General features: G+C 47.0%; 1 protein-coding gene across 1 annotated transcript in view; it reads left to right on the top strand.

Annotated features, from left to right (window-relative positions):
* Positions 1–1,616: 1,616 nt before the first annotated feature.
* Positions 1,617–26,758, top strand: part of LOC146805957 (NACHT and WD repeat domain-containing protein 2-like) — an 85,119-nt gene continuing 59,977 nt past the window's right edge. The window contains exons 1-2 of the mRNA XM_085620570.1: positions 1,617–1,767; positions 17,666–17,754. Coding sequence (XP_085476696.1) covers positions 1,656–1,767; positions 17,666–17,754 — 201 coding nt within the window. The 5' untranslated portion in view covers positions 1,617–1,655. The remainder of the gene's footprint in view (positions 1,768–17,665; positions 17,755–26,758) is intronic.

The following is a 26,758-nucleotide window of genomic DNA, read 5'->3' as shown; positions in this document are numbered from 1 at the left end:
CTACGCCTTCACTGTGTCAAAATCCCTACACCTGCTCAGACCAGGCGTAAGGAATGACGCAGGGCTTTTTGAATGGGACTCACCTAACTGTTGTGGTGCATTGCTGGAATTGCGTCACTTCCATGAGCAACTCCAGCAATGCGTCACTTTTAGGACAACAGATGCATCAGAATTTCTGACACATCTGTTAATCCTTGCGCCATGGAGCACTGTATTGGAAATACAGCAGATCCATATTGGCGCAAGGACTTTTGGTGCTGACGCAATGAAACTGACGCATCTATTCAGATGCATCAATTCCTTGTAAATCTACCCCTGTGTGTTGACTTCTACACTAGGGTTCCTGCCTCTCTCTGAATTGCCTTGGTATTTCTTTTAGCTGTCTACCCTGGGTCCTAACTCTTGCTCACACCCTAACTCATCACCCTGTTTGCTCCCTCCCCTTGTTCGCTACCATCCCTCTCTTCTTCACTATCCTGCCTTCCACTTTTCTCATCTGCTTCTTCCCGACTGTCCAGGCGCCTAAGGTGAGCTACTCACTACCACTCTGTTTTGGGGGATATCATTCCATTCACAAAGCTCATTTTTGATTCCCTCCAGTTACATTTCCTCTCACCTATTGCTCTTTCGGGTGGTGTAAAATGGTGTACACACTGTCAATCTACCCAATGTATGCTGGTTGGTAGCTGTGCCCTTAGTGCCTGCTGGTCTGGCTGCTTATGTGCAGGGGTAGCTCTGTATGTGGGTGCCATTAGGCTCTTGTGCTGTGTCCATGGATAGCTGTTGGGATATTCCTCTGTATAAGTGCATAGTCTGTGCCCCATGCTTAATTTGTGGCGGGTGGAACTCGGTACTCATTCTTGTGGACTAGGAAAGTTTTTTTTATTTATAACAGACTGTTACCCATAGCAAGAGGAGGGGGAAACGGATGGGGGTCGGAATGAAGGGAAAGGTGTCAAAAGAGTGACAGATAGAAAGAATGGAGAAAAAACTGCAGGGATGAGATTAAAGAAACAGTTTCAGGTGGCGGAAGAAAGAGGCATGAAGTGGAATCAAGACTAGGCAGTTGTGGTGTTAGGCAGATCCAGAGCCGGGCGGCCTAACAAAAGCTTTGCGTTTGTGCTTATGTTTTTTAAATAAAGCACTGTGCCAGTCTGTTTGTGGATGCTGAGTATCTGCGCACATGCGCTATACAAAAGCCACACCTATTGGCTTCGTCAGTGCTTGGTCTTTTTGGGTCACGATTTGAGAAGCTGCTTCCTTTGCAGACATGTTTAATGACACACGTGTCATCTTGCAGGCGATTTTGCTGTTGTGTGTGTCCAGCAGTGGCCTTAAATCACTGAAATACCCCACATGCATTTTAAAAAGGCCCCTTTCTTGTGACGTCCGAACTTATCCGTGCTCCCAGCTCTTAACAGTTGTAAACAGAGTAAAACTGAACGAGTCGTGACAGACGAGGATTTCCTGAGGCCCTGGGGACGCTTCCCTTCAAGAGCTGAGATGGCGCAACGTGGTCCGGCCGGGAGTCACCGAGAGCAGACGTCCTACACCAGCAAATACGTATTTGTTTAATCTGAAGACAGAGGGTGTAGAATATAGACTTCTGAGTCCATTTGCTTTAAATCTTGAACCGAATAAAGGACAAACTCTCCATGGAGGCCGGAGATGTGCTGCGAAGAGTCCTCCTCGCCGGAGACCTGTCCCAAATCCCTTCTGAGGAGTTCAAGAAATGCATCCGGGTTTTCCTGTGCGCGGAACCAAGAGGTGAGCGGTCATTGGACACGTGTGAGGTGACGAGCGTGATTCCTTGCTGGCTCGTGCGCTCTTTATCTCGGTGGGTGCTGTCCAAGGCAACCAACTAGAATACTCCATGCCCCATAGATCCCCAGGGCCCGATTCACAGAACTAACTTAAGACAAAATCCTAAACTTACTACCATTTTGGTATTCACAGAAGGCGCACTTACTCATTTTGGTATTCACAGAAGGCACTTACTCATTTCTGTATTCACAGAAGTTAGGAGTCCTAACATTTATGTGACGCCTTTGATCCATCTGGCTGAAGCTCTCGGGGCTAAGGTATTGGCTTATGCGGATGACACCCAGCTGCTGTTCACCTGGGATAAAGCATCTAATTCTGTCCTTGCGGTGCAACATTGATCGGAGATTTTGCTTTTTGGCAAATTTCCTGCTGACTTTCGTGAACAGTTGTGGCCACAGGATTTTCCACCTCCGCTGTCCGTGGGACAGCCCGCTAAGAACTTGGGGGTCTGGTTCGAGGAGAATCTTTCCTTTTCTACTCACATTAGGAAAACTGCTGGCTGTTGCTTTGGTCTTATGAAAACCCTTAGGAATTTTTTTCCTCTGCTCCCGCAGGGGGCTAGAGAAACGGTCACCTGTGCTCTGATTCTCACTTGTCTGGATTACACCAGCTATGCGGGGGTCCCTGGGTATCTGATTAAAAAACTGCAGGTGGTCCAGAACACAGCGGCCAGATTGCTCCTGGGCATCTTGTCAAGGAAGAGTGTCACCTCTCATTTGCATTCTCTTCACTGGCTACCCGTGGCGGCCAGGATCAAGTTTAAACTCTTGGTCTTGGCCCATCGAACCCTCCATGGTCAGGGCCCCCTTTATCTCCAGAGTCGTTTTTCCTTTTATGTCCCTTCGCGGGCCTTGCGCTCCTGGTCCCGTTGCCTTGCTTCTGTCCCGCGTTTCAAACTTCAGAGGTTCGGGGGCTGTTCCCTTGTGGTTAAATCCAGCTTGGCCTGGAATGCTCTTCCTTCCGATCTTCGCCTTACTCACGATCTTGTATTGTAGCGTTTAAAAAGAAGCTTAAAACACATCTCTTTGCGTGAATGGCTTTCCTCTCCCCTCGGGTTTCGCGCCGGGACACTTACGAGTAGCCGAGCGCGTTACAAGTGGACATAACATAACATAACATAAATGCCTTCTGTGAATACCGAAAGTCTTAAAGTTAGAATTTTTCTCAGTTTATGAGTAGTAAAGTTAGGACTCCTAACTTTAGGACCCCTAAATGCCTTCTGTGAATACCGAAAGTCTTAAATTTAGTATTTTTCTCATTTTAGGAGTAGTAAAGTTAGGACTCCTAACTTTAGGCCCCCCTAAATGCCTTCTGTGAATACTGAAAGTCTTACATTTAGGATTTTTCTCAGTTTAGGAGTAGTAAAGTTAGGACTCCTAACTTCTGTGAATACCGAAATGAGTAAGTGCCTTCTGTGAATACCAAAATGAGTAAGTGCCTTCTGTGAATACCAAAATGGTAGTAGGCTTAGGATTTTGTCTTAAGTTAGTTCTGTGAATCGGGCCCCTAGTTCTCAAACCCTGGTATTTCCTTTTACAGACCATTGTAATCTCGCCCTTCACTCCAATTGGTTTCAGTGAACCCAGTTTACAAAGTCAAAATGTTTCCCCACATGTTTTCTCCTCTGTTTGGTGTATGTTTCTACCTTTTATGGGATCCTTGAGGAATCTGTTGAGCAGCACTTCTTCAACTTTTTAAAACTGCAATCCAATTTTTAGAACAACAAAGTTATGAGTCCCACCTAGCATTAATGGGCATGAGGGGGGCGATGTTTTAATGTCACTAAAGCATCGTGTGGTAGCGCACTGTCATTTACAGACAACACTTTTTCCATTGAAATGCCCACTAAGCAGCTTATTTACAAGCAAGCCCCTTGCACCGCCGTATTAAAAGCAGGCTTGTAAATAAGCCCCTAAATTTGCACAGACATAGAGTTATACTAATAAAAAAATATTGCACACAAATGCTAATGTATGGAAATCAGGTTCCAGTGAATATTTATCATGTGTGCATCACCAAGAAAAGTGTCTTGATTTATTTAGATCCTTTTAAAATCTTGATTTACTTCACACTTCAGAATTGTAACCAAAAAAGTGCTTCATTTTTGCTTTCCTACCTGCTGAACGTGTACAGTTCATTTACAGATATTTACATTTTGCTGTGTGAGTTACTCAAAATGACTTTCTTTTCACACTGGCGAACCCCAGCAATCTTTTCACACAACTTACTTTAGTTTTCTTTCCCTGACTGCAAAGTTAGAGGTTTGTAAACACCAATCCCCACGTTAAAAAACATAAGCAACAATATGTCAGAAAACGTAGTCTGACATTTAACTTCTGTCTATGACGTGCAGCAAATGTGACAAGATAAATAGAGAATGTAAATTAATCTTTAATTATTGCTTAGACCTTTGCGACCCAACAAAAATCGGATTGCGAGCCCATCGTTTGGGAAGCAGTGCTTTAGAAAACTCCTGAAATTCTACATCAGCGGTAGAGCTCCGGTACCCCAACGCTCAAAATGCACTCATGCAGAATTGTGCATTCGCACAATAATTTTTTTTCCTAAGCAGCACTGCATGTCTCCAAGTCAATTAATTCTGTTTACTGCAAACCAATTACATATGGACATCTTCCCTTCTGTTTCCCACCCTAGAAAAGCACTTACTGCTGCCTTTGACAATATTCCTCACACCTTAAAGAACGGGTATTTGCCCTCATACTCCTAAACATTCCTACCGGGCTCCATAGCCAGAGTTCTTGGCGAGACATGAGCTGCTGATTCAGTCAGCTCACCTTGCTGTCTGGGACCAATATTAATACAGGGTGAAACAGGAGTTGCTTAGAAGGGGAAATTACATTACTACATATTTGTCTACTGCTGTTTGAATCACATGTCTCTTGCTAGAGGTGAGAACAGAGTTAATGGGAGGAGAAGGATGAGAGTCGGAAGGGACATGGTGCGATAGACCTGGGTGAAAGTTAAATTATGGAGATATATATATATATATAGGTTTTATTTTACAAGGCTTCCAGGTTAGAGAAGAGCTTGGTTAAAACTGTACATAAGGAGGACAACAAGCCAGTGCCATGCTGGGGTTCTAGGTGAAGAAAGGTGGGTCAAGTTTAGCAACTTTGTCTCTTTTTTATCCTGAAATGTTGTTTCCTACTAAAATGGAAACGGGAAATTGGGAGGAAATTCTAAAAGAGCAGGACGATGCCTCCTCATGTAAAATGCGAAGTGGGTCGCACACCGCTCGTCATACTAGCAAATAGCCCCATAGGATTCTGGAGGATGTAGTGACAGCGGCGGGTACACCTATGCCACGAGTAAAAAGTTTAAAATGCCATCCCTGGACACGTGTTTCGAGGTAATTGCCTCTCGTCAGCAGGGAGCAGGTATGTATGCGGGGTGCTGTAGACTGCCAAAAATTATCAGGTATAGTACCTCTCACGGCGCGCGGGTGCGGGATCCGGGCTCGTCAACCCATAGCTCAGGGAGCTTTAAATACAAAATGCGAAGTGGGTCGCACACCGCTCGTCATACTAGCAAATAGCCCCATAGGATTCTGGAGGATGTAGTGACAGCGGCGGGTACACCTATGCCACGAGTAAAAAGTTTAAAATGCCATCCCTGGACACGTGTTTCGAGGTAATTGCCTCTCGTCAGCAGGGAGCAGGTATGTATGCGGGGTGCTGTAGACTGCCAAAAATTATCAGGTATAGTACCTCTCACGGCGCGCGGGTGCGGGATCCGGGCTCGTCAACCCATAGCTCAGGGAGCTTTAAATACAAAATGCGAAGTGGGTCGCACACCGCTCGTCATACTAGCAAATAGCCCCATAGGATTCTGGAGGATGTAGTGACAGCGGCGGGTACACCTATGCCACGAGTAAAAAGTTTAAAATGCCATCCCTGGACACGTGTTTCGAGGTAATTGCCTCTCGTCAGCAGGGAGCAGGTATGTATGCGGGGTGCTGTAGACTGCCAAAAATTATCAGGTATAGTACCTCTCACGGCGCGCGGGTGCGGGATCCGGGCTCGTCAACCCATAGCTCAGGGAGCTTTAAATACAAAATGCGAAGTGGGTCGCACACCGCTCGTCATACTAGCAAATAGCCCCATAGGATTCTGGAGGATGTAGTGACAGCGGCGGGTACACCTATGCCACGAGTAAAAAGTTTAAAATGCCATCCCTGGACACGTGTTTCGAGGTAATTGCCTCTCGTCAGCAGGGAGCAGGTATGTATGCGGGGTGCTGTAGACTGCCAAAAATTATCAGGTATAGTACCTCTCACGGCGCGCGGGTGCGGGATCCGGGCTCGTCAACCCATAGCTCAGGGAGCTTTAAATACAAAATGCGAAGTGGGTCGCACACCGCTCGTCATACTAGCAAATAGCCCCATAGGATTCTGGAGGATGTAGTGACAGCGGCGGGTACACCTATGCCACGAGTAAAAAGTTTAAAATGCCATCCCTGGACACGTGTTTCGAGGTAATTGCCTCTCGTCAGCAGGGAGCAGGTATGTATGCGGGGTGCTGTAGACTGCCAAAAATTATCAGGTATAGTACCTCTCACGGCGCGCGGGTGCGGGATCCGGGCTCGTCAACCCATAGCTCAGGGAGCTTTAAATACAAAATGCGAAGTGGGTCGCACACCGCTCGTCATACTAGCAAATAGCCCCATAGGATTCTGGAGGATGTAGTGACAGCGGCGGGTACACCTATGCCACGAGTAAAAAGTTTAAAATGCCATCCCTGGACACGTGTTTCGAGGTAATTGCCTCTCGTCAGCAGGGAGCAGGTATGTATGCGGGGTGCTGTAGACTGCCAAAAATTATCAGGTATAGTACCTCTCACGGCGCGCGGGTGCGGGATCCGGGCTCGTCAACCCATAGCTCAGGGAGCTTTAAATACAAAATGCGAAGTGGGTCGCACACCGCTCGTCATACTAGCAAATAGCCCCATAGGATTCTGGAGGATGTAGTGACAGCGGCGGGTACACCTATGCCACGAGTAAAAAGTTTAAAATGCCATCCCTGGACACGTGTTTCGAGGTAATTGCCTCTCGTCAGCAGGGAGCAGGTATGTATGCGGGGTGCTGTAGACTGCCAAAAATTATCAGGTATAGTACCTCTCACGGCGCGCGGGTGCGGGATCCGGGCTCGTCAACCCATAGCTCAGGGAGCTTTAAATACAAAATGCGAAGTGGGTCGCACACCGCTCGTCATACTAGCAAATAGCCCCATAGGATTCTGGAGGATGTAGTGACAGCGGCGGGTACACCTATGCCACGAGTAAAAAGTTTAAAATGCCATCCCTGGACACGTGTTTCGAGGTAATTGCCTCTCGTCAGCAGGGAGCAGGTATGTATGCGGGGTGCTGTAGACTGCCAAAAATTATCAGGTATAGTACCTCTCACGGCGCGCGGGTGCGGGATCCGGGCTCGTCAACCCATAGCTCAGGGAGCTTTAAATACAAAATGCGAAGTGGGTCGCACACCGCTCGTCATACTAGCAAATAGCCCCATAGGATTCTGGAGGATGTAGTGACAGCGGCGGGTACACCTATGCCACGAGTAAAAAGTTTAAAATGCCATCCCTGGACACGTGTTTCGAGGTAATTGCCTCTCGTCAGCAGGGAGCAGGTATGTATGCGGGGTGCTGTAGACTGCCAAAAATTATCAGGTATAGTACCTCTCACGGCGCGCGGGTGCGGGATCCGGGCTCGTCAACCCATAGCTCAGGGAGCTTTAAATACAAAATGCGAAGTGGGTCGCACACCGCTCGTCATACTAGCAAATAGCCCCATAGGATTCTGGAGGATGTAGTGACAGCGGCGGGTACACCTATGCCACGAGTAAAAAGTTTAAAATGCCATCCCTGGACACGTGTTTCGAGGTAATTGCCTCTCGTCAGCAGGGAGCAGGTATGTATGCGGGGTGCTGTAGACTGCCAAAAATTATCAGGTATAGTACCTCTCACGGCGCGCGGGTGCGGGATCCGGGCTCGTCAACCCATAGCTCAGGGAGCTTTAAATACAAAATGCGAAGTGGGTCGCACACCGCTCGTCATACTAGCAAATAGCCCCATAGGATTCTGGAGGATGTAGTGACAGCGGCGGGTACACCTATGCCACGAGTAAAAAGTTTAAAATGCCATCCCTGGACACGTGTTTCGAGGTAATTGCCTCTCGTCAGCAGGGAGCAGGTATGTATGCGGGGTGCTGTAGACTGCCAAAAATTATCAGGTATAGTACCTCTCACGGCGCGCGGGTGCGGGATCCGGGCTCGTCAACCCATAGCTCAGGGAGCTTTAAATACAAAATGCGAAGTGGGTCGCACACCGCTCGTCATACTAGCAAATAGCCCCATAGGATTCTGGAGGATGTAGTGACAGCGGCGGGTACACCTATGCCACGAGTAAAAAGTTTAAAATGCCATCCCTGGACACGTGTTTCGAGGTAATTGCCTCTCGTCAGCAGGGAGCAGGTATGTATGCGGGGTGCTGTAGACTGCCAAAAATTATCAGGTATAGTACCTCTCACGGCGCGCGGGTGCGGGATCCGGGCTCGTCAACCCATAGCTCAGGGAGCTTTAAATACAAAATGCGAAGTGGGTCGCACACCGCTCGTCATACTAGCAAATAGCCCCATAGGATTCTGGAGGATGTAGTGACAGCGGCGGGTACACCTATGCCACGAGTAAAAAGTTTAAAATGCCATCCCTGGACACGTGTTTCGAGGTAATTGCCTCTCGTCAGCAGGGAGCAGGTATGTATACGTAAATTACTAATAGCTCATTCGAGCGACTTTGGCTGACGAGCCCGGTGTCTGCACCTGCGCGCCTTGGAAGGTATTTTACCTATATATATGGCAGTCATCGGCACCCCGCATACCTACCTGCTCCCTGCTGACGAGAGGCAATTACCTCGAAACACGTGTCCATTGATGGCATTATATTTCTATATACTCGTGGCGTAGGCGTACTCACCGTAGCCACTACACTATCCAGAATCCTTTGGGGTTATTTGCAGCATGACGAGCAGTGTCGCGACCCATTTACGTAAATTACTAATAGCTCATTCGAGCGACTTTGGCTGACGAGCCCGGTGTCTGCACCTGCGCGCCTTGGAAGGTATTTTACCTATATATATGGCAGTCATCGGCACCCCGCATACCTACCTGCTCCCTGCTGACGAGAGGCAATTACCTCGAAACACGTGTCCAGGGATGGCATTATATTTCTATATACTCGTGGCGTAGGCGTACTCACCGTAGCCACTACACTATCCAGAATCCTTTGGGGTTATTTGCAGCATGACGAGCAGTGTCGCGACCCATTTACGTAAATTACTAATAGCTCATTCGAGCGACTTTGGCTGACGAGCCCGGTGTCTGCACCTGCGCGCCTTGGAAGGTATTTTACCTATATATATGGCAGTCATCGGCACCCCGCATACCTACCTGCTCCCTGCTGACGAGAGGCAATTACCTCGAAACACGTGTCCAGGGATGGCATTATATTTCTATATACTCGTGGCGTAGGCGTACTCACCGTAGCCACTACACTATCCAGAATCCTTTGGGGTTATTTGCAGCATGACGAGCAGTGTCGCGACCCATTTACGTAAATTACTAATAGCTCATTCGAGCGACTTTGGCTGACGAGCCCGGTGTCTGCACCTGCGCGCCTTGGAAGGTATTTTACCTATATATATGGCAGTCATCGGCACCCCGCATACCTACCTGCTCCCTGCTGACGAGAGGCAATTACCTCGAAACACGTGTCCAGGGATGGCATTATATTTCTATATACTCGTGGCGTAGGCGTACTCACCGTAGCCACTACACTATCCAGAATCCTTTGGGGTTATTTGCAGCATGACGAGCAGTGTCGCGACCCATTTACGTAAATTACTAATAGCTCATTCGAGCGACTTTGGCTGACGAGCCCGGTGTCTGCACCTGCGCGCCTTGGAAGGTATTTTACCTATATATATGGCAGTCATCGGCACCCCGCATACCTACCTGCTCCCTGCTGACGAGAGGCAATTACCTCGAAACACGTGTCCAGGGATGGCATTATATTTCTATATACTCGTGGCGTAGGCGTACTCACCGTAGCCACTACACTATCCAGAATCCTTTGGGGTTATTTGCAGCATGACGAGCAGTGTCGCGACCCATTTACGTAAATTACTAATAGCTCATTCGAGCGACTTTGGCTGACGAGCCCGGTGTCTGCACCTGCGCGCCTTGGAAGGTATTTTACCTATATATATGGCAGTCATCGGCACCCCGCATACCTACCTGCTCCCTGCTGACGAGAGGCAATTACCTCGAAACACGTGTCCAGGGATGGCATTATATTTCTATATACTCGTGGCGTAGGCGTACTCACCGTAGCCACTACACTATCCAGAATCCTTTGGGGTTATTTGCAGCATGACGAGCAGTGTCGCGACCCATTTACGTAAATTACTAATAGCTCATTCGAGCGACTTTGGCTGACGAGCCCGGTGTCTGCACCTGCGCGCCTTGGAAGGTATTTTACCTATATATATGGCAGTCATCGGCACCCCGCATACCTACCTGCTCCCTGCTGACGAGAGGCAATTACCTCGAAACACGTGTCCAGGGATGGCATTATATTTCTATATACTCGTGGCGTAGGCGTACTCACCGTAGCCACTACACTATCCAGAATCCTTTGGGGTTATTTGCAGCATGACGAGCAGTGTCGCGACCCATTTACGTAAATTGCCTCCTCATGTAAACTCGAAAGAGTTTAGGGGCTCTCGACCCAAGAAAGGTACTGAGCTCACATGAAGGGGCGAGGACAAAAAGGTAACACGGGTGGGCCATTCTGTCAGGGCTGCACCTACCAAGGCTTTGTCTTTCACTCTTGCATGTGCAGGGGGCCAGCCTGGCTAGGGTTTGAGACATGACCTGACTAGGACTCCTCCTCCAGTGGGAGCAAGAGAGGGACCAGTGGCATACACTGATGCTGAAAATATTCGCCTCCTTTTTCCTCATAGGAACCAGATAACACTTGGGTCTTTACATATTGTATACCTTCTGCTCAGGTTGCCAGTCTTTATTACTCTCCCACTTCTTTCTTTCCTCATGAGGTTTATTTGGATCACTGCTTAATTTGTAAAAAAAAAAGTGCCAGGGCTCTTGTCAGGAGGCCACTGCAGGTTGCACCACACATTGTCCCTACCATGCTGCCAACAATAGTAACAACACAAGTACTAACCATAACACTACTACAAGTGTGGCAATTCAGACTATTCCAGCCCCCTAAAGCTACAGGAATGGTTTGGACGGCAGGTAATAGTAATTTTATTGTTTATTGAATTAATAAATTACCTGTGTTGAGGTCCTCTCCAAATTAGCCAGACAGTGCCTCCTTGTGGCAGCTGTCACAAGCGCCGGTGTTGAGAATTAAGTGCCGGTGCAGAGCACCGGAAACCAACAGCTCAAATTAAGCACTAATTTGGATAGCTGTGTACCTGCCTTTAAGAAGCTGCAAGGCTTCTGCTCAAGCCATTTGGCATCATTGTACTCGTCTAACAGCATTTCTGCAGTATAGATGACCTCTTTTTTGGTGCACACAGACAGCACCCTGCTGCTCCTCTGGCCTAGTTGGTTCTAGCTAGCTGCATGTGTTTCAGTTCCCATCAGTCCCCTTACTGGACTACCTACATCTGCAGCACAGACTATGGAGGTAGATCTCTGCCTCATTCCCCGTTACTCCTCCCGCCGTCTGTCCTCCTCCCAGACTTTACAGAGTGGTTGACCTAGCTGCGGCAGTCAGCGTTGAATATGAGCAGAAAACACAACAGGCTCCATGGAAGCTAACACTGGACCTGCAGAGTGAAATATAACCATCATCTAATTACAATTATAAATTGTTCGCCTAGCTCTAACACCACCCCCATGTTATCTTAGCTGGTTTTATAGAGCGCAACGGCTACCCAAACCGGGCATCCCGGCGCTGACAGGAGGATAGGTAACAGAATGACTAAGAATGAACTGAAACTTTATCCAAGAAGGTGAGTTTTTAGTTGTTTTCTGAAACTTAAGCAGATTATTGTTATACCTGAGCTGTCCTGGAAGAGAATTCAATAGTTTGGCAGGAAGGTAGCTGCATGAGCGACCTCCTCCTCTCGTTCTCTTGATTCTGGGCTCTACGAGGAGGGAGAGATCATGCGATCTCTGTGCTCTTGTGGTTCTCTGAGGTGTGATGAGGTGTTGCAATGCCAAAGTTCTGGCTGAATATTTTAACTTGTGGGCAATACTTAGGGCTTTTAATTCCATACGTTTTTTAATGGGTAGCCAATGCAATTGCAGAAGAGCTGGGCGTGCTGAATTTATCTTGGGCAAACCCATAAGAGCTCGTGCTGCGGCTGGACGCAGTGCCCCGAGCCAAGGTAAGAGCAGCTCGCTGGTCATACACCCATTGCTTCAAAATGCTTTGCACTTAGAATACAACACAAACAACACTGACAATGCACACTCCCCCAATGCACCTATAGGATGTCTATTATGTTTGGATCAAAATTTCGACTCTTCTGCTCATCAAGGAAAACTACAGGCATTGAGCGCCCAAATGCATAAAATATGTGGTTGTAGAACTTCCACCAAGTGGAAAACAGCCATGTGTAAACCTGGCACAGATGTTCATTGGCGCATTTAACTTTACTTTTAGTTTTTCCATGGGCAAACAAAAATCTCAGCGGACAAACTCTCATTCAATACCCAGATTAACAAGCACTGGCTAAGCCAATAGGTCTCGCCTATGGGCGATCTATTGACTTTGCCAGTTGGATAGAGGTGCACAATGACAGGTCGGGAGGGATAGTTACCAGGACTAGAATAAGAAAGAAGCACTATGAAGCATGCAGCACTGGCAGCGTCATATGCTTTTTTCTTCTTTACAGTGGTTTAGGGGAAACAAGCAACATGGACTGGGAGGGGAAGAAGGAACATGGACGGGGAGGTTGGAGGGGAAATAGCCATACAGACTGGGGTGAGGGGAAAGAGGTAACACGGAGGAGGGTGGAAGGGGAAGAAGCCACATGGACCGGTAGGGGGAGGGAAAGAAGCAACATGGACCAGTGGTGAGAGGGGAAGAAGCAACATGGACCAATGGTGGGAGGGGAAGAAGCAACATGGCGGGAGTTGGGAGAGGAAGAAGCAACATGGCGGGAGTTGGGAAAGGAAGAAGCAACATGGATGGAGAGTTAGGAGGGGAAGAAACCACATGGACTAGTGGTGGGAGTGGAAGAAGCAACGTGGACATAGGGGTGGGTGGGCAAGAAGCAAAACAGACCAGTGGTGGTAGGGGAGGAAGCAGCACGGAGGGGGTTGAGAGGGGAAGAAGCAACATGGACAGAGGGGTGGGAGGAGAAGAATCAAAACAGACAGGGGGTGGGAAGAGGAAGAAGCAAGAAAATAAAATAAAAAGTACGTCAATCGCAGCACTAGCAGCAGAAGGACCCTGATTGAGATGAAGCAATTATTACTTAGTCCATGCTTCAGCCGATAGAAGAGGAAGTGAAGCTGGTCAGTAGCACCTAATTAGAAGGCAGCAAATGAGAGTCACAAGTAAGCCCACAAATGGTAGGCAATGGGTGGGCTCCAAGCCCTTTGAAGAACACAATATCTCTGGCAAGCAAGAGTCCATGAGCTAGCGTATGCTCACATAGGCGAGACCTAAAAATGAGTTTTCCTTTCCGTGTTCCCTCCCTAGAAAAGCACTTACGTCTACCTGCAAAATAACTCATTTGTGTGTTTTCCAGAACGCTACCTGCAAGAGATATTTGAGATACTTTCCCAGGTAGGACCCTAGAAATATCCATAACTCCCAACACGAAGACCCGGCAGGGGGAGGGGGTGGTGGAGAGAGGGGTTGTTGGGGAGAAGTTGGGGGGGTGACTGGGGGAGTTAGGGGTAGTTTTGGTTACAGTTAAGGTACTATGACACGACACAAAAACAACGAAGTAAACCCTGAATACTTGGACAACTTCCAAAGGACTTCATACTGGACTAAATTCCTGAGTTCATTGTTGGGCTGATTCACTATCTCGACTGAGGTGGAAGTATTATAAACTTGTAATTGTACATGAACGTGATATGCAGGTTGAAAGAACAAACTAATAAAGAAATATATGAAAAAAAAGAAAAACTCCCAACACGAAATTTACGGATGCAGAATTCCAACAAACCTGCAGAATTTCCACATTCACAAATGCACATTAGACCTCTAACATTTTGCCAATCCTGTATATATGAATCATGATTACGAGTGTCAGTGCACAGCCATTGTGTGACTAGGGCCCTTTGCTAGCACATTTCCCCATAGACACAGAATGGGAAAACCCCTTTCTTACATCAGGTGCTTGGTACTCAAATGCTTTGTGACTCGGCTCTTGGAGCGGATCAGATTAGCAGGGCTGACAGAGGGCAGGGTTGCTTCTCAGAATTGTTCAGTCCTAGCTGCAGACATAAACACATAGTGCTGGCATTCCGGGCTGCATTTATTGAGGAAGCCGCCATAAAGCCTTTTGTTTAAGCTCCTTGTGTTGGCTTCTTGAAATAGTTTAATCTGCTTCTTGCAGGAGCCGCCTGCAGTGAGGTCAGTTTCCGATGGGGAAAGTGTGTTCGTCTGCTTGCTTTGTTTGCTAGTTTACGTTGATTGGTTGTTGTTTGTAGACCCTGCCTCTGCTGTTATCACTTTTTCATTAGTCAGCAGCGAGTTCTCCTGCATCCCGGATACTCTTAAATTGCAGCTCATCGGTAAGACGTCAGCTCCAGCAGAGGCGTAGCTATCAATGGTGCAGCAGGTGCAGTGGCACCAGGGTAACAGGTGCCCACAGCAACCAACATATAGATTTCTTCTACTACACAACCAGGTGCGGGGGGGGGGGGGCTTTCCCTTTACTTAGATTAAATGGGGCCGGTGACACCACTGGCTCCCAGCTTAGAAGGGGACACACATGGTTTTCGGGAGTTGGGGTCCACACAGAAAAATATCGTGCACTGTCTGTCCCCACAGTGCTCTTGCATCAGTAAAGGTTGATGTTGGCGACATTGTGTGATCTTGAACACTCTCTTTGTGACTGTGGATGAGAACTGTATTTAGATTTCAAGCCTGTAATGTACACAGTGGCCTGTGTAATTACCAGGTGGTTCAACGCCCCAGTGAAAATATCATTTGCACCAGTTTGCACCAGTGTACACGAGTGCAATATAATGGGGACTAACTAGCACAAACAGGTCTGCTTCCATTGTGTGTTTATGAAAGCCCCTTACACAATGTGCATAGCGTAAAGCCCCTTAAAGTCAATTGCACCCTTCACTGGGAGCTAGTGGAGCTCTTTCAGAGAGCTCCTTACACAGTGCTGTATCCAGATGTGGCAGAGCTCTGGTGTCTTGTTTTGCATCGTCTTGAGTTTCCAGGTGTTCTACTCCAGTATATCTCATACACAGAGCTGCAGTGAATCGTGTTCTGATGTAGGTCGAAGCTCTCGCTCCTCGCTCGACTGAAGTTCTAGGCGGGGTCATTTGGACTAGTTCAGCTGATGGTTTCACCACTGCCTTGACTTGGGGATCAAAGAGTCTTCAACCTTAACAAGGATGCCCAGGTGGACGGGTCTTCTCGGATATGTGTTCAGACTGATTCCCTTCTGCCAGTTGTCCTCAGGTCACATTGAAGATAAGACAAGAGGCTGTTCGTCTCTGAAAACCCTTGAAGTTGACGTGCAATAACCTAAATCCTTAGCCACTGAGTACTTATAATCCACATGTCAGTGCTTGTAAAATTAGAAATTGGAAGACACGGAGCGGATTACTGATTGCATTGTAATTTTATTCATATAGTGCTCACTACCCCTGATGAGGCGTTGAAGTGTTTTTCGGCGAGTAGCACGCTACTCCAGACCCAAAGAATTAATGGTGGATTAGTATAGGGAAATATAAGTTGCTCATTTGAGCGGTGGACTTGTGAGTCTGTTAGTTGGATTGGATAGAATAAAGGAGGGATAGAGGAGGGAAGAGTCTAGAAAGTGTTATTTGGGAGATGTATTATGATCTCGCTAATAACCCTTTCTTGACTCTTACCTCCTCTATCCCTCCTTTGACTCGTCTCAAACCTCATTCAATGTCTGGTTCACCCACCACACACATTACTATCGTTGTCTCTCTCCAACCTCCACCCCCTCCTAAACCCTCCCCCCAAAGAACAATGTTACAATAATTAGAATAACAAAGCAAATGCATGAAATACCACCAGTGCTGGTCCGGAGGAGGAAGAGGTAACTCCTGGAAAGTCCATTGGGCAGCAGAGGCGCGAGTGTCAGGAGGGAGCTCATTCCAAAGTGTAGGAGCCGGAAGACTCCGAGTAGAAGGACAGAGGTGATTGAGAAGTGGAGCATCCAGAGAGAAGGAAACGAGGGAGGAAGGTAACCACGAAGAGGTGGAGGAGGAAGAAAATTGAGGTGCGCTGAATACTGAGTTAAGATGGTGATCAGGAGATGGTGGAGGGAATTGAAGAGGCAGCAATAGTCATGAGACTGCTCAAAAAGTAGTGAATTGTAAAGCTTCTTTAGTGGACTTAAGACAGCAGGCAAACTTCATGTGAGCAGTTAAAGGATGATAAGGCTGCAGATGTTGTGCATTCTCACTTAAGCTGTTCAAAATGTCGCGCAGGTTTCCCAGAGGGAGCCGTGGTTGCGGAGGCTTGAGGTTGAGCTTGGAAGCTCTGAGAGGAGCTAGAGAATCTGTACAGCAAAAAATCAGAGAAGAAAGTGAATCCATCACAGAGTCAGGAGAGAGGGAAGAGACAGGATAAAGAGAAAGGTGGTGAGGGGGAGTTATGTAGGCTCGCTGGTCTCTTCCCGTGCCAGTCCAGCACATGTTCTCTCACTGCTTCAGCTGTTATGCTGCCTTGATAGGATATGTGTGTACAAGGATTCATCCTCTGACATTCAGACTCAAATGTCAAAACATCACCCTACTCAAAGATTCAGAGACACGTATACTCTCAAACAACCCAAAGCACCTAAACCAGGAGAGCTGCAAAGTGATCGAAATATATACAGTGAGATACAACAGTAGATCATTCATACTAAAAACATGTGCAAGCAAATGCACCTGCACAATATCCATTCACCGAAACACCTACTACTGCAAACACAAGCATATGTGTAGCTAGGTTAACCCAAAGCAACAGGGTGAATTGGAAGGACATAAGTGATCTCACTTTCGTCAACGTGAGACGATGACCGTGATATCTTGGCGCATCGTCATTTCATTCCAGTGTACTGTGTACCCTAACAAAATTATTACTTTCTAAAGGTGTAACAGGAATTTGCATATTTTGTATCTCTGCACTGCAGTCTGGCTCAGTGTCACTATATCTATTTATATATTTATCGATTGTCCTAGTAAATATCGACCGGCTAAATATTGTGATGCAAGAGTATCGAGGACAGAATATCGAGGGACAAAAATATCGAAAGGTAAGAACTTATAGGGAAGTATAGATTTTCTTTTCCTAACTCCACATCTACGTACCTTGAAGATATATGTACCACACAGGTACATAAATGTGGAGCTAGGTCTAGAAAATTTAGATTTACTTACCCGACAATATTTGTTTTGATATTGGTTCCTCAACATTGTGTCCCATCAGTATCCTGAGGTCGATATTTAGCGTGCACACCATAGTTATCCCATGGGACGGGTTATGAGGCCAACGTGCTTCCTGAGTGTGGCTTCTGAGCACTTTCATGCCACTAAACCTTTGATAAGGATTGCTCCTACTTTATTCCTAGATTCTGAAAGTGAAAGAAGAGTTCTGAGGGAGAGAGTGTACCCAAAGCTGCGTGAATACTGCAGACAGACACATGGAGTTGAATTTCAGGTAAGCATTCTGGTCACCTCGGCTTTCTCCGCCTGGTTCCTTTAGCTCCATTGTATTTATTGTGTTCTGGTGTTTTGCTTTTTTATTCTAAGCATTGACAAACTCCTTGCTCCAGGAGGAGGTGATTATGTTGATGTCACTTGCCTGGATCCCCTCACAGGTAACAAGAAGCGCTCCACAAATCTACTGATTGATTGAGTGATTGATTAACTTGTGCAGCTGTGTTGCACCCTTTCGCAGCCACCTTCTATTACTAACCCTCCACTTTCACCCCATCTTCCCTAACACGCTTTCAATAATGTCCTCCATTTCCAGAATGTCACGCTAAGCCTGAGGAATCAGAAATGCACTCCAGTCTCTCTCAATAATAATAATCTATATTTGTAAAATATTCCATACTCCTCAAAGCATATCTGTATCTACTCTTTTGTCAGAAAGTGCAAGAGTCAAAGTAGCCAGCATAGCTATAATGGTTGTAATATAATGTATAATGAACACTTCCTTGATACCAAGTAATAGATATCTGAGAAATCTGAAATCACTCACAGGGGAAGAGAACGGCGGAAAGGCTAGCGCTTTTGGTCACTGTCTATGAGGATATGCAGAAAGAAGAGAATGAGTGGATGGATCAAACTCATGAAAGCCCTCTCTTGCCTTTGACATCTCACTCCTTGTCTAGGGATTTACCCACATCACACAACAGAGGTCCTCATCTAGCGAGTCAGAGGAGATCTCGGCAGCCATCTTGGTGGCGCCGATCCAATGCTCAGCAAATTCCTTGCCATAACTAATATCGTCACAACAAGACTCTGTGTCAGAAGCCGACTGAATCTTTCAGACTTCAGGAATCTACCTATTTTCAAGTTTCCAGGTTATAGCTTTTACAAGTTATTAAGAAAAGGGATTGTGGGGCATGTCAACAAGAGTCAGCGTTAATTACCGCTGACCCCGCTGACCCCGCATAGCGCGGGTTTTTGTTAACGCCGGCTATCTCTGGAATTTATCGCCTTGCGCTGTATTAACAATGCATAGTGCAATGGCGATATAAATTCCAGCGATAGTGGGGAAATCGCCATTTTGCAGGGAACATCGCTGTTTTTTCAGCGATGTTCCCTGCAAAACGGTGATATGCTTGATGATACGACCCTGTGGTTGTGACACAATAATTCACCTCCCATGTTACACATACATTAGTCAGGATTTTAGCAGACGTTAGCTTTTGGCAAAAAACGCGGTTTTCACCAAAAACTAACGTCTGCTAAAATGCTGTGGGCCGCCTTGTAAATATTGCGATGTGCACTTAGCGATATTATACAAGTCCCCCTGTGTGAGATACGCCCAGTGACGCCCTCTTTGCATCTCATTAGAGATGCAGAGCGAGGAGTCGGGGAAAAGGCTGCTAACATGCGCTAATGCATGTTAGCATCCCCTTGTAGATAGGGCGATAATATTATCTCCGCTTTTTTGGCTTTTAAAGCCAAAAAAGTGGAGATAAGGCCCTTGTTAATATGCCCCTGTATTCTTACTGCTAGCAGCAACAGTAGCGGGGTTTGATAGCCCTGTGCAAGTAATCAAATCCAAAATGTAATTTGGTATATCGTTCCTGTGTTGCACTGCCCACTGTTCCTAATAAACATTCCCCAAGCTTCCCTTTAAATATGGCTAGTTAAAGTGACCAATAACCCCTCAATTACCAGGAGTAGCCGCACACCATTCTAGGTCGTAGACCGCTGGCATCTTCTCTATCTTGATCTTATCCATTCCTGGTGCCAGCCCCTAGATCCTCTGCCACTGTGAACAAGACAATGAGCAATGTGATTCTCCACCCATTCTCCAGTCCACTGTGTGTCATGCCCTGAAGACGATTGTGCATCATGCACCACAAAGTACACACCTGAACAAGCATCAACATTTGCTCATCCCATGCCAACAGCCTGTTCACTAGACACCAGCGCCTCATTGTCCATACATTAAATTCACCTTTCTGTTCTCCAGCATTCAACCCCACTACCAATGTCACTCCAGAAGAAGAACACCAAAACGCATTGCTCTTCTACTACATGAATCACATCTCTGACCACCTATCAGCACACCATCTAATCTGCAAGTGCACACCAAAATCACCTGCTACTGCCAAAATAGAAAGAATGTGTACCAGCCATTCTGCTTCATCATCCACAGCACATAATGCTACTGCATTGAAATTCTTTAAAAAAGCTGCCGAAGCCCTCAGATCGGGCTTCACTTCCACTTTCAACTGAATCCTATGGAAAGTTCAGGTCTTCCACAAATGTCTACACCATTTGTAATTCCAAGGTTTAGAGACCAGGGGCCAGATTGATCAAACTTTCAACTTGCTGCACTGCGTGAAAGAGAGAGGGTAGGAATGCACCAAATTTAACACCATATAGAACATTCATGTCCTTTCCTTTCGCTGGTGCACAATGTGCTGCCTGCTTTGCAGACAGTATGGTTTTTGTGCACTTTCCTGTGCAAAGATGATCCTCTGAGGCTTTGTCCTCTTTCTATATGTGTTGCAGAATGCAGCACATGTAGAAAGATTAATAAATTAGGAGAAATAAAGATTTTTCTCCTTGTTACACCTCCATTTTGACACGTTTCCAGGTCTACCACTCATGGTAAATCTGGGAGTGCACCAAAATCCATAGGTGGATGCGTGGGATTGCCTACGCTCCACCCATGAAACGCCCTCTTGGGGCAGAGCCAAGCAAGGCAGCAACTTGCGCTGCCTTTCATTACTCCAGATTTACCACGCACTGCACGGCCACGCAAGGTGGCTGTGTGCTGCTTGGTAAATCTGACTTTAGTATTGCGTTGCCCTTGTGTTACCCTGCGTGATGCAAGGGCAATGCATTGCTATGATAAATCTGGCCCCAGGTTCAATCAAACTATGCAACGCCTCCACTGTTGCTACGGGCAACAATACATCTATACATTCAGAATCTACTTCGACAACCAAATAAGTCAACGTTGTGGCTGTTATCTCCATCTTCTACAATACCAGCAGCACCCCCAAGTCTGCTAAATCTTCCATTAACAAATAGAACTGCGATCGCGCCTCTCTGCAGCAGTCCCCACCCCTCTGTGCTGCAGAAAGAAATCATCCAAGTAATGGTCACATCCACTGGTCCTGTCTGTGCCAAAAAAAAACTGAGGAAAATGAACTGAACGTCTTGAACAATATTCAAAACATAAAACAGCCCATCAGCAGCAACAATTTGTTGACAAAGATATGCCTGTCAAACTGCTTTCCCAAAAAAGAAAAGGCCTGCAGAGGAAACATCATAAGGCAGAGTACCCACTCAATGTTGTGATTTGCCATCTCAGCCACCCTTCCCACCCCAGTCCTTCTCACTGTCCAAATATGGTCATTAACCATCACATAGTTACCACTGCTGCCCTGGAGCAAAGACAAATAATATATGGACTAAAACTCTTCTGCTGCTTTTTTTTCACTCAAACTCCAAATGTGAAACAACCAAATTCTCTACTGAAAATCAGATGTTTTAATTACCAGCATCCCCACCCGGATCTCAATCTTCAACTTGTTTCCCACAACATCCATTACTACCATGTCTTGCTATCTGCCAGCAACTCTCACGCCGGCCTCTGTAGCGTTACCTAAACCCTTTCCTGAATCTATCTGCTTCTCTACCTGGTGGCAAACTCAGCAAAGCTTGGCAAACCTCCAGTGTAAACAGTAAATGAGCCCTTCCCCTTCATTCCCCGATTCCCTCCACCCTGCTGCCTTGAGTCTTCCCCCACTGTCCGAATCATTGCATGACTAGATACTTTGTTCCACATTTGACACATTAATCCCTCAAATTGCCAGCTAGAGAAACTTCTAAAAGATCTGCACATCTTCCTGTCTACACCTGTCCTCTTGCCCCACCCCCTACCAAAACGGGCCGGGTGCCCACGAAAGGGATAAAAGGGTAGGCCTGGGCGGTAAATTCCGTTCCGCTCGTGGAATTTGTGGAATTTGGGTAATTTCGCATTCCGCAGAGAACGTGGAATTGCCAAAAATTCCACGATCCACGGCTTCGAGGAATTTTTTGCTTGTTCGCGCTTTAAAAATGCGTGTTCGCAAGATATTTCTCCCCGAGCACTCAAACTGCGGTCGCAAACAGGTATAATAATAATAAAGCATCGCGAACGGGCGGAACAAGTAATTTTGCGTGTTCGCGGAACTTTTGCGTGCTCGTGGAGATTTTTTACCGTTTCGCTGAGCTTTGCGTAGCGTGACTATGCAAATTCCGCCCACCCCTATAAAAGGGATAATAGTGCACCGGGAGATCATTGGGGATATTAATGGGTGATTCCAGCCTTGTTGGTGCCATCTCTTATAGCCATAAATGAATCCGTTCTGGACCCTGACATTTCTCATCATAATACACCCATCCCAGTCCCCTGAAATTCACTTTGGCCTTCGTGATATAATCAATGCACTTGAACAATGTGAGACACCAATTATTTGCAACATTCAAAACAAGCATTTGCATAAAAAGAAAAACCGATACCCAGTTCTAATTGTTTAATAGTATTTGTAACGTCTTACCCAGTTCCTTATTTTAAAACCTCTTTTACCCTTATTTCACTCTGCAATAGATTGTATCAAACTCCTCTCTGCAGGTCTTCTTCCTGCATTAAAATGCGATCTAATATCCTTAGTTATATCCACGTGAGGCAATTTCTTTAGTTCTGCCAAACCACCTCCTGAACCTTCTGCAACCCCTCATGTTGTGTTCTCTCCCAGACCCTTTACTGTGTGTTAATCTTTACCTTCTCTTTGCCCTCACCCTTATTGTCCCCTTTCTAGCTTCCTCTTACTCTTTCCTTGTCAACTGCTTCTGTGGTCACACCTCTCAATCTTTTGATCAATTTGACAACCTCAAGAATGTGGTGGATCTTCTCATAGCCCAATGCACAGTATCTTCACCATGAGTCCTTAACACACCCCACTGTTCCTCCAAGGTTCTTGCCAACTCAGTTTACCTTATCAATAAAGAGGTATGCTGTTCCCAGCAGAGGGAGCAGGATCAGTACAGAAGGGGGGGATAGCTCCTATAAGGAGCAAGGGCCCTCACACACCCTGGGAGGTGTCATGCTTCATCATAGGGCAGCTCCTTGTTGGGCTGGCGCTGCAATGCCCAACAGGTCCTCCACGGGGGCTCTCTGCTGACGATCTTTTACCTGCGGGTTCTACCATAGATGAAGGGGGTGTGAGTGGCATGTATAAAAGTGAGTAGAGTGTGGGGTGAAAGGAATTAAAAATAACTATAGGAACTAGCTGAATTCACTTTATTTTGTGGGTTCCATGTTATGATTAAAAACCTGTGATTCTTGTTTGGGAGATTGTCAATGTTTTCGTCTAGCGTTGAGAGTCAGGATAGTGGTCAACATGTTTCATGCCTTGTTTGTCATATCGATTGTAGCATTTCGTCAGGACCTAAATACCCTATTTTCTATTCAAAGGGGGGTGGTGAGTACAAATCCCGAATGACGGAGGTTAGGTCAGCCGTGCTGCGCGACCTTCTACACTGAGTTAGCAGTGACACCAGTGAGCATCCCATGACTCCGGAGAAGCGGCCCCCCCTTACCTCCACTGCGGTCCCTACTCACGAGGAACCTGGTTGCAGATTGTGTATTCTGGTGAGGGTATGGTTATACATTTATACAAATTTATACTCATCATCCCTCTTTGAGTGGAAAATAGGGTCTTTAGGTCGGCCCATCGAGGAGCTGCCCTTTTATGAAGCATGCAAAAACAACAATTGATGGACAGAATGTAGAACACTGTCATACATTCACCCCAGTACAGAGATCTGGGCCTAAATCCATCGTTTTTTTGCTCACCATGCCGTTCCAGTTTGAACCCAGCCATATGCAAATCAGTCTTGACCCTGTGCCTCATGGGAACAGTCCAGACCGAACTGCCAAGCCAGGTCCTCCCTGGACTGGAAACAAGCATCCTAGGACCGGTTTCTGGCATTTCAGCCGTCTTCAGCCAGGCTTGTTTGATTTTCAGTGGCATGGAGAGCAAGGGACCCACGTCTGGGCATACCCTTTCCACTCGGGGTGACAAATGCAAAAACAACAATTGATGGACAGAATGTAGAACAATGTCATACATTCACCCCAGTACAGAGATCTGGGCCTAAATGCATCGTTATTTTGCTCACCATGCCGTTCCAGTTTGAACCCAGCCATATGCAAATCAGTCTTGACCCTGTGCCTCATGGGAACAGTCCAGACCGAACTGCCAAGCCAGGTCCTCCCTGGACTGGAAACAAGCATCCTAGGACCGGTTTCTGGCATTTCAGCCGTCTTCAGCCAGGCTTGTTTGATTTTCAGTGGCATGGAGAGCAAGGGACCCACGTCTGGGCATACCCTTTCCACTCGGGGTGACAAATGCAAAAACAACAATTGATGGACAGAATGTAGAACAATGTCATACATTCACCCCAGTACAGAGATCTGGGCCTAAATCCATCGTTTTTTTGCTCACCATGCCGTTCCAGTTTGAACCCAGCCATATGCAAATCAGTCTTGACCCTGTGCCTCATGGGAACAGTCCAGACCGAACTGCCAAGCCAGGTCCTCCCTGGACTGGAAACAAGCATCCTAGGACCGGTTTCTGGCATTTCAGCCGTCTTCAGCCAGGCTTGTTTGATTTTCAGTGGCATGGAGAGCAAGGGACCCACGTCTGGGCATACCCTTTCCACTCGGGGTGACAAATGCAAAAACAACAATTGATGGACAGAATGTAGAACAATGTCATACATTCACCCCAGTACAGAGATCTGGGCCTAAATCCATCGTTTTTTTGCTCACCATGCCGTTCCAGTTTGAACCCAGCCATATGCAAATCAGTCTTGACCCTGTGCCTCATGGGAACAGTCCAGACCGAACTGCCAAGCCAGGTCCTCCCTGGACTGGAAACAAGCATCCTAGGACCGGTTTCTGGCATTTCAGCCGTCTTCAGCCAGGCTTGTTTGATTTTCAGTGGCATGGAGAGCAAGGGACCCACGTCTGGGCATACCCTTTCCACTCGGGGTGACAAATGCAAAAACAACAATTGATGGACAGAATGTAGAACAATGTCATACATTCACCCCAGTACAGAGATCTGGGCCTAAATCCATCGTTTTTTTGCTCACCATGCCGTTCCAGTTTGAACCCAGCCACATGCAAATCAGTCTTGACCCTGTGCCTCATGGGAACAGTCCAGACCGAACTGCCAAGCCAGGTCCTCCCTGGACTGGAAACAAGCATCCTAGGACCGGTTTCTGGCATTTCAGCCGTCTTCAGCCAGGCTTGTTTGATTTTCAGTGGCATGGAGAGCAAGGGACCCACGTCTGGGCATACCCTTTCCACTCAGGGTGACAAATGCAAAAACAACAATTGATGGACAGAATGTAGAACAATGTCATACATTCACCCCAGTACAGAGATCTGGGCCTAAATCCATCGTTTTTTTGCTCACCATGCCGTTCCAGTTTGAACCCAGCCATATGCAAATCAGTCTTGACCCTGTGCCTCATGGGAACAGTCCAGACCGAACTGCCAAGCCAGGTCCTCCCTGGACTGGAAACAAGCATCCTAGGACCGGTTTCTGGCATTTCAGCCGTCTTCAGCCAGGCTTGTTTGATTTTCAGTGGCATGGAGAGCAAGGGACCCACGTCTGGGCATACCCTTTCCACTCGGGGTGACAAATGCAAAAACAACAATTGATGGACAGAATGTAGAACAATGTCATACATTCACCCCAGTACAGAGATCTGGGCCTAAATCCATCGTTTTTTTGCTCACCATGCCGTTCCAGTTTGAACCCAGCCATATGCAAATCAGTCTTGACCCTGTGCCTCATGGGAACAGTCCAGACCGAACTGCCAAGCCAGGTCCTCCCTGGACTGGAAACAAGCATCCTAGGACCGGTTTCTGGCATTTCAGCCGTCTTCAGCCAGGCTTGTTTGATTTTCAGTGGCATGGAGAGCAAGGGACCCACGTCTGGGCATACCCTTTCCACTCGGGGTGATAAATGCAAAAACAACAATTGATGGACAGAATGTAGAACAATGTCATACATTCACCCCAGTACAGAGATCTGGGCCTAAATCCATCGTTTTTTTGCTCACCATGCCGTTCCAGTTTGAACCCAGCCATATGCAAATCAGTCTTGACCCTGTGCCTCATGGGAACAGTCCAAACCAAACTGCCAAGCCAGGTCCTCCCTGGACTGGAAACAAGCATCCTAGGACCGGTTTCTGGCATTTCAGCCGTCTTCAGCGAGGCTTGTTTGATTTTCAGTGGCATGGAGAGCAAGGGACCCAAGTCTGGGCATACCCTTTCCACTCGGGGTGACAAATGCAAAAACAACAATTGATGGACAGAATGTAGAACAATGTCATACATTCACCCCAGTACAGAGATCTGGGCCTAAATCCATCGTTTTTTTGCTCACCATGCCGTTCCAGTTTGATTTAACTCAGATCCCTTGACTGGGGGAGAATGTATGCATTGTCAGCATTCCGTCCATCATTTGTTTGTTGTAACGCTTTTCGCCCTAAGTGGGATGGGTATTCCCAGACGTGGGACCCGTGCTCACTACGCCACTGGAGTCAAGCTATCCTGGCTGATGACGGCTGATAGCCAGAAACCGGTCCTAGGATGCTTGATTCCGGTCCAGGGAAGACATGGCTTGGCAGTTCGGGCTGGACTGTTCCCATGAGGCACAGGGTCAAGACTGATTTGCATATGGCCATGTCTAAACTGGGGTGGTGTAGTGGGCAAAAGAACAATGGATTTAACCCAGATCCCTTGACTGGGGGAGAATGTATGCATTGTCAGCATTCCGTCCATCATTTGTTTGTTGTAACGCTTTTCGCCCTAAGTGGGATGGGTATTCCCAGACGTGGGACCCGTGCTCACTACGCCACTGGAGTCAAGCTATCCTGGCTGATGACGGCTGATAGCCAGAAAC

This window comes from Triturus cristatus, chromosome 8 (assembly GCF_964204655.1).
Source record: "Triturus cristatus chromosome 8, aTriCri1.1, whole genome shotgun sequence".
Lineage (NCBI taxonomy): Eukaryota > Metazoa > Chordata > Amphibia > Caudata > Salamandridae > Triturus > Triturus cristatus.
The sequence above is the reverse complement of the archived record's forward strand: the minus strand, read 5'-3'. Positions and strand labels throughout refer to the sequence as shown.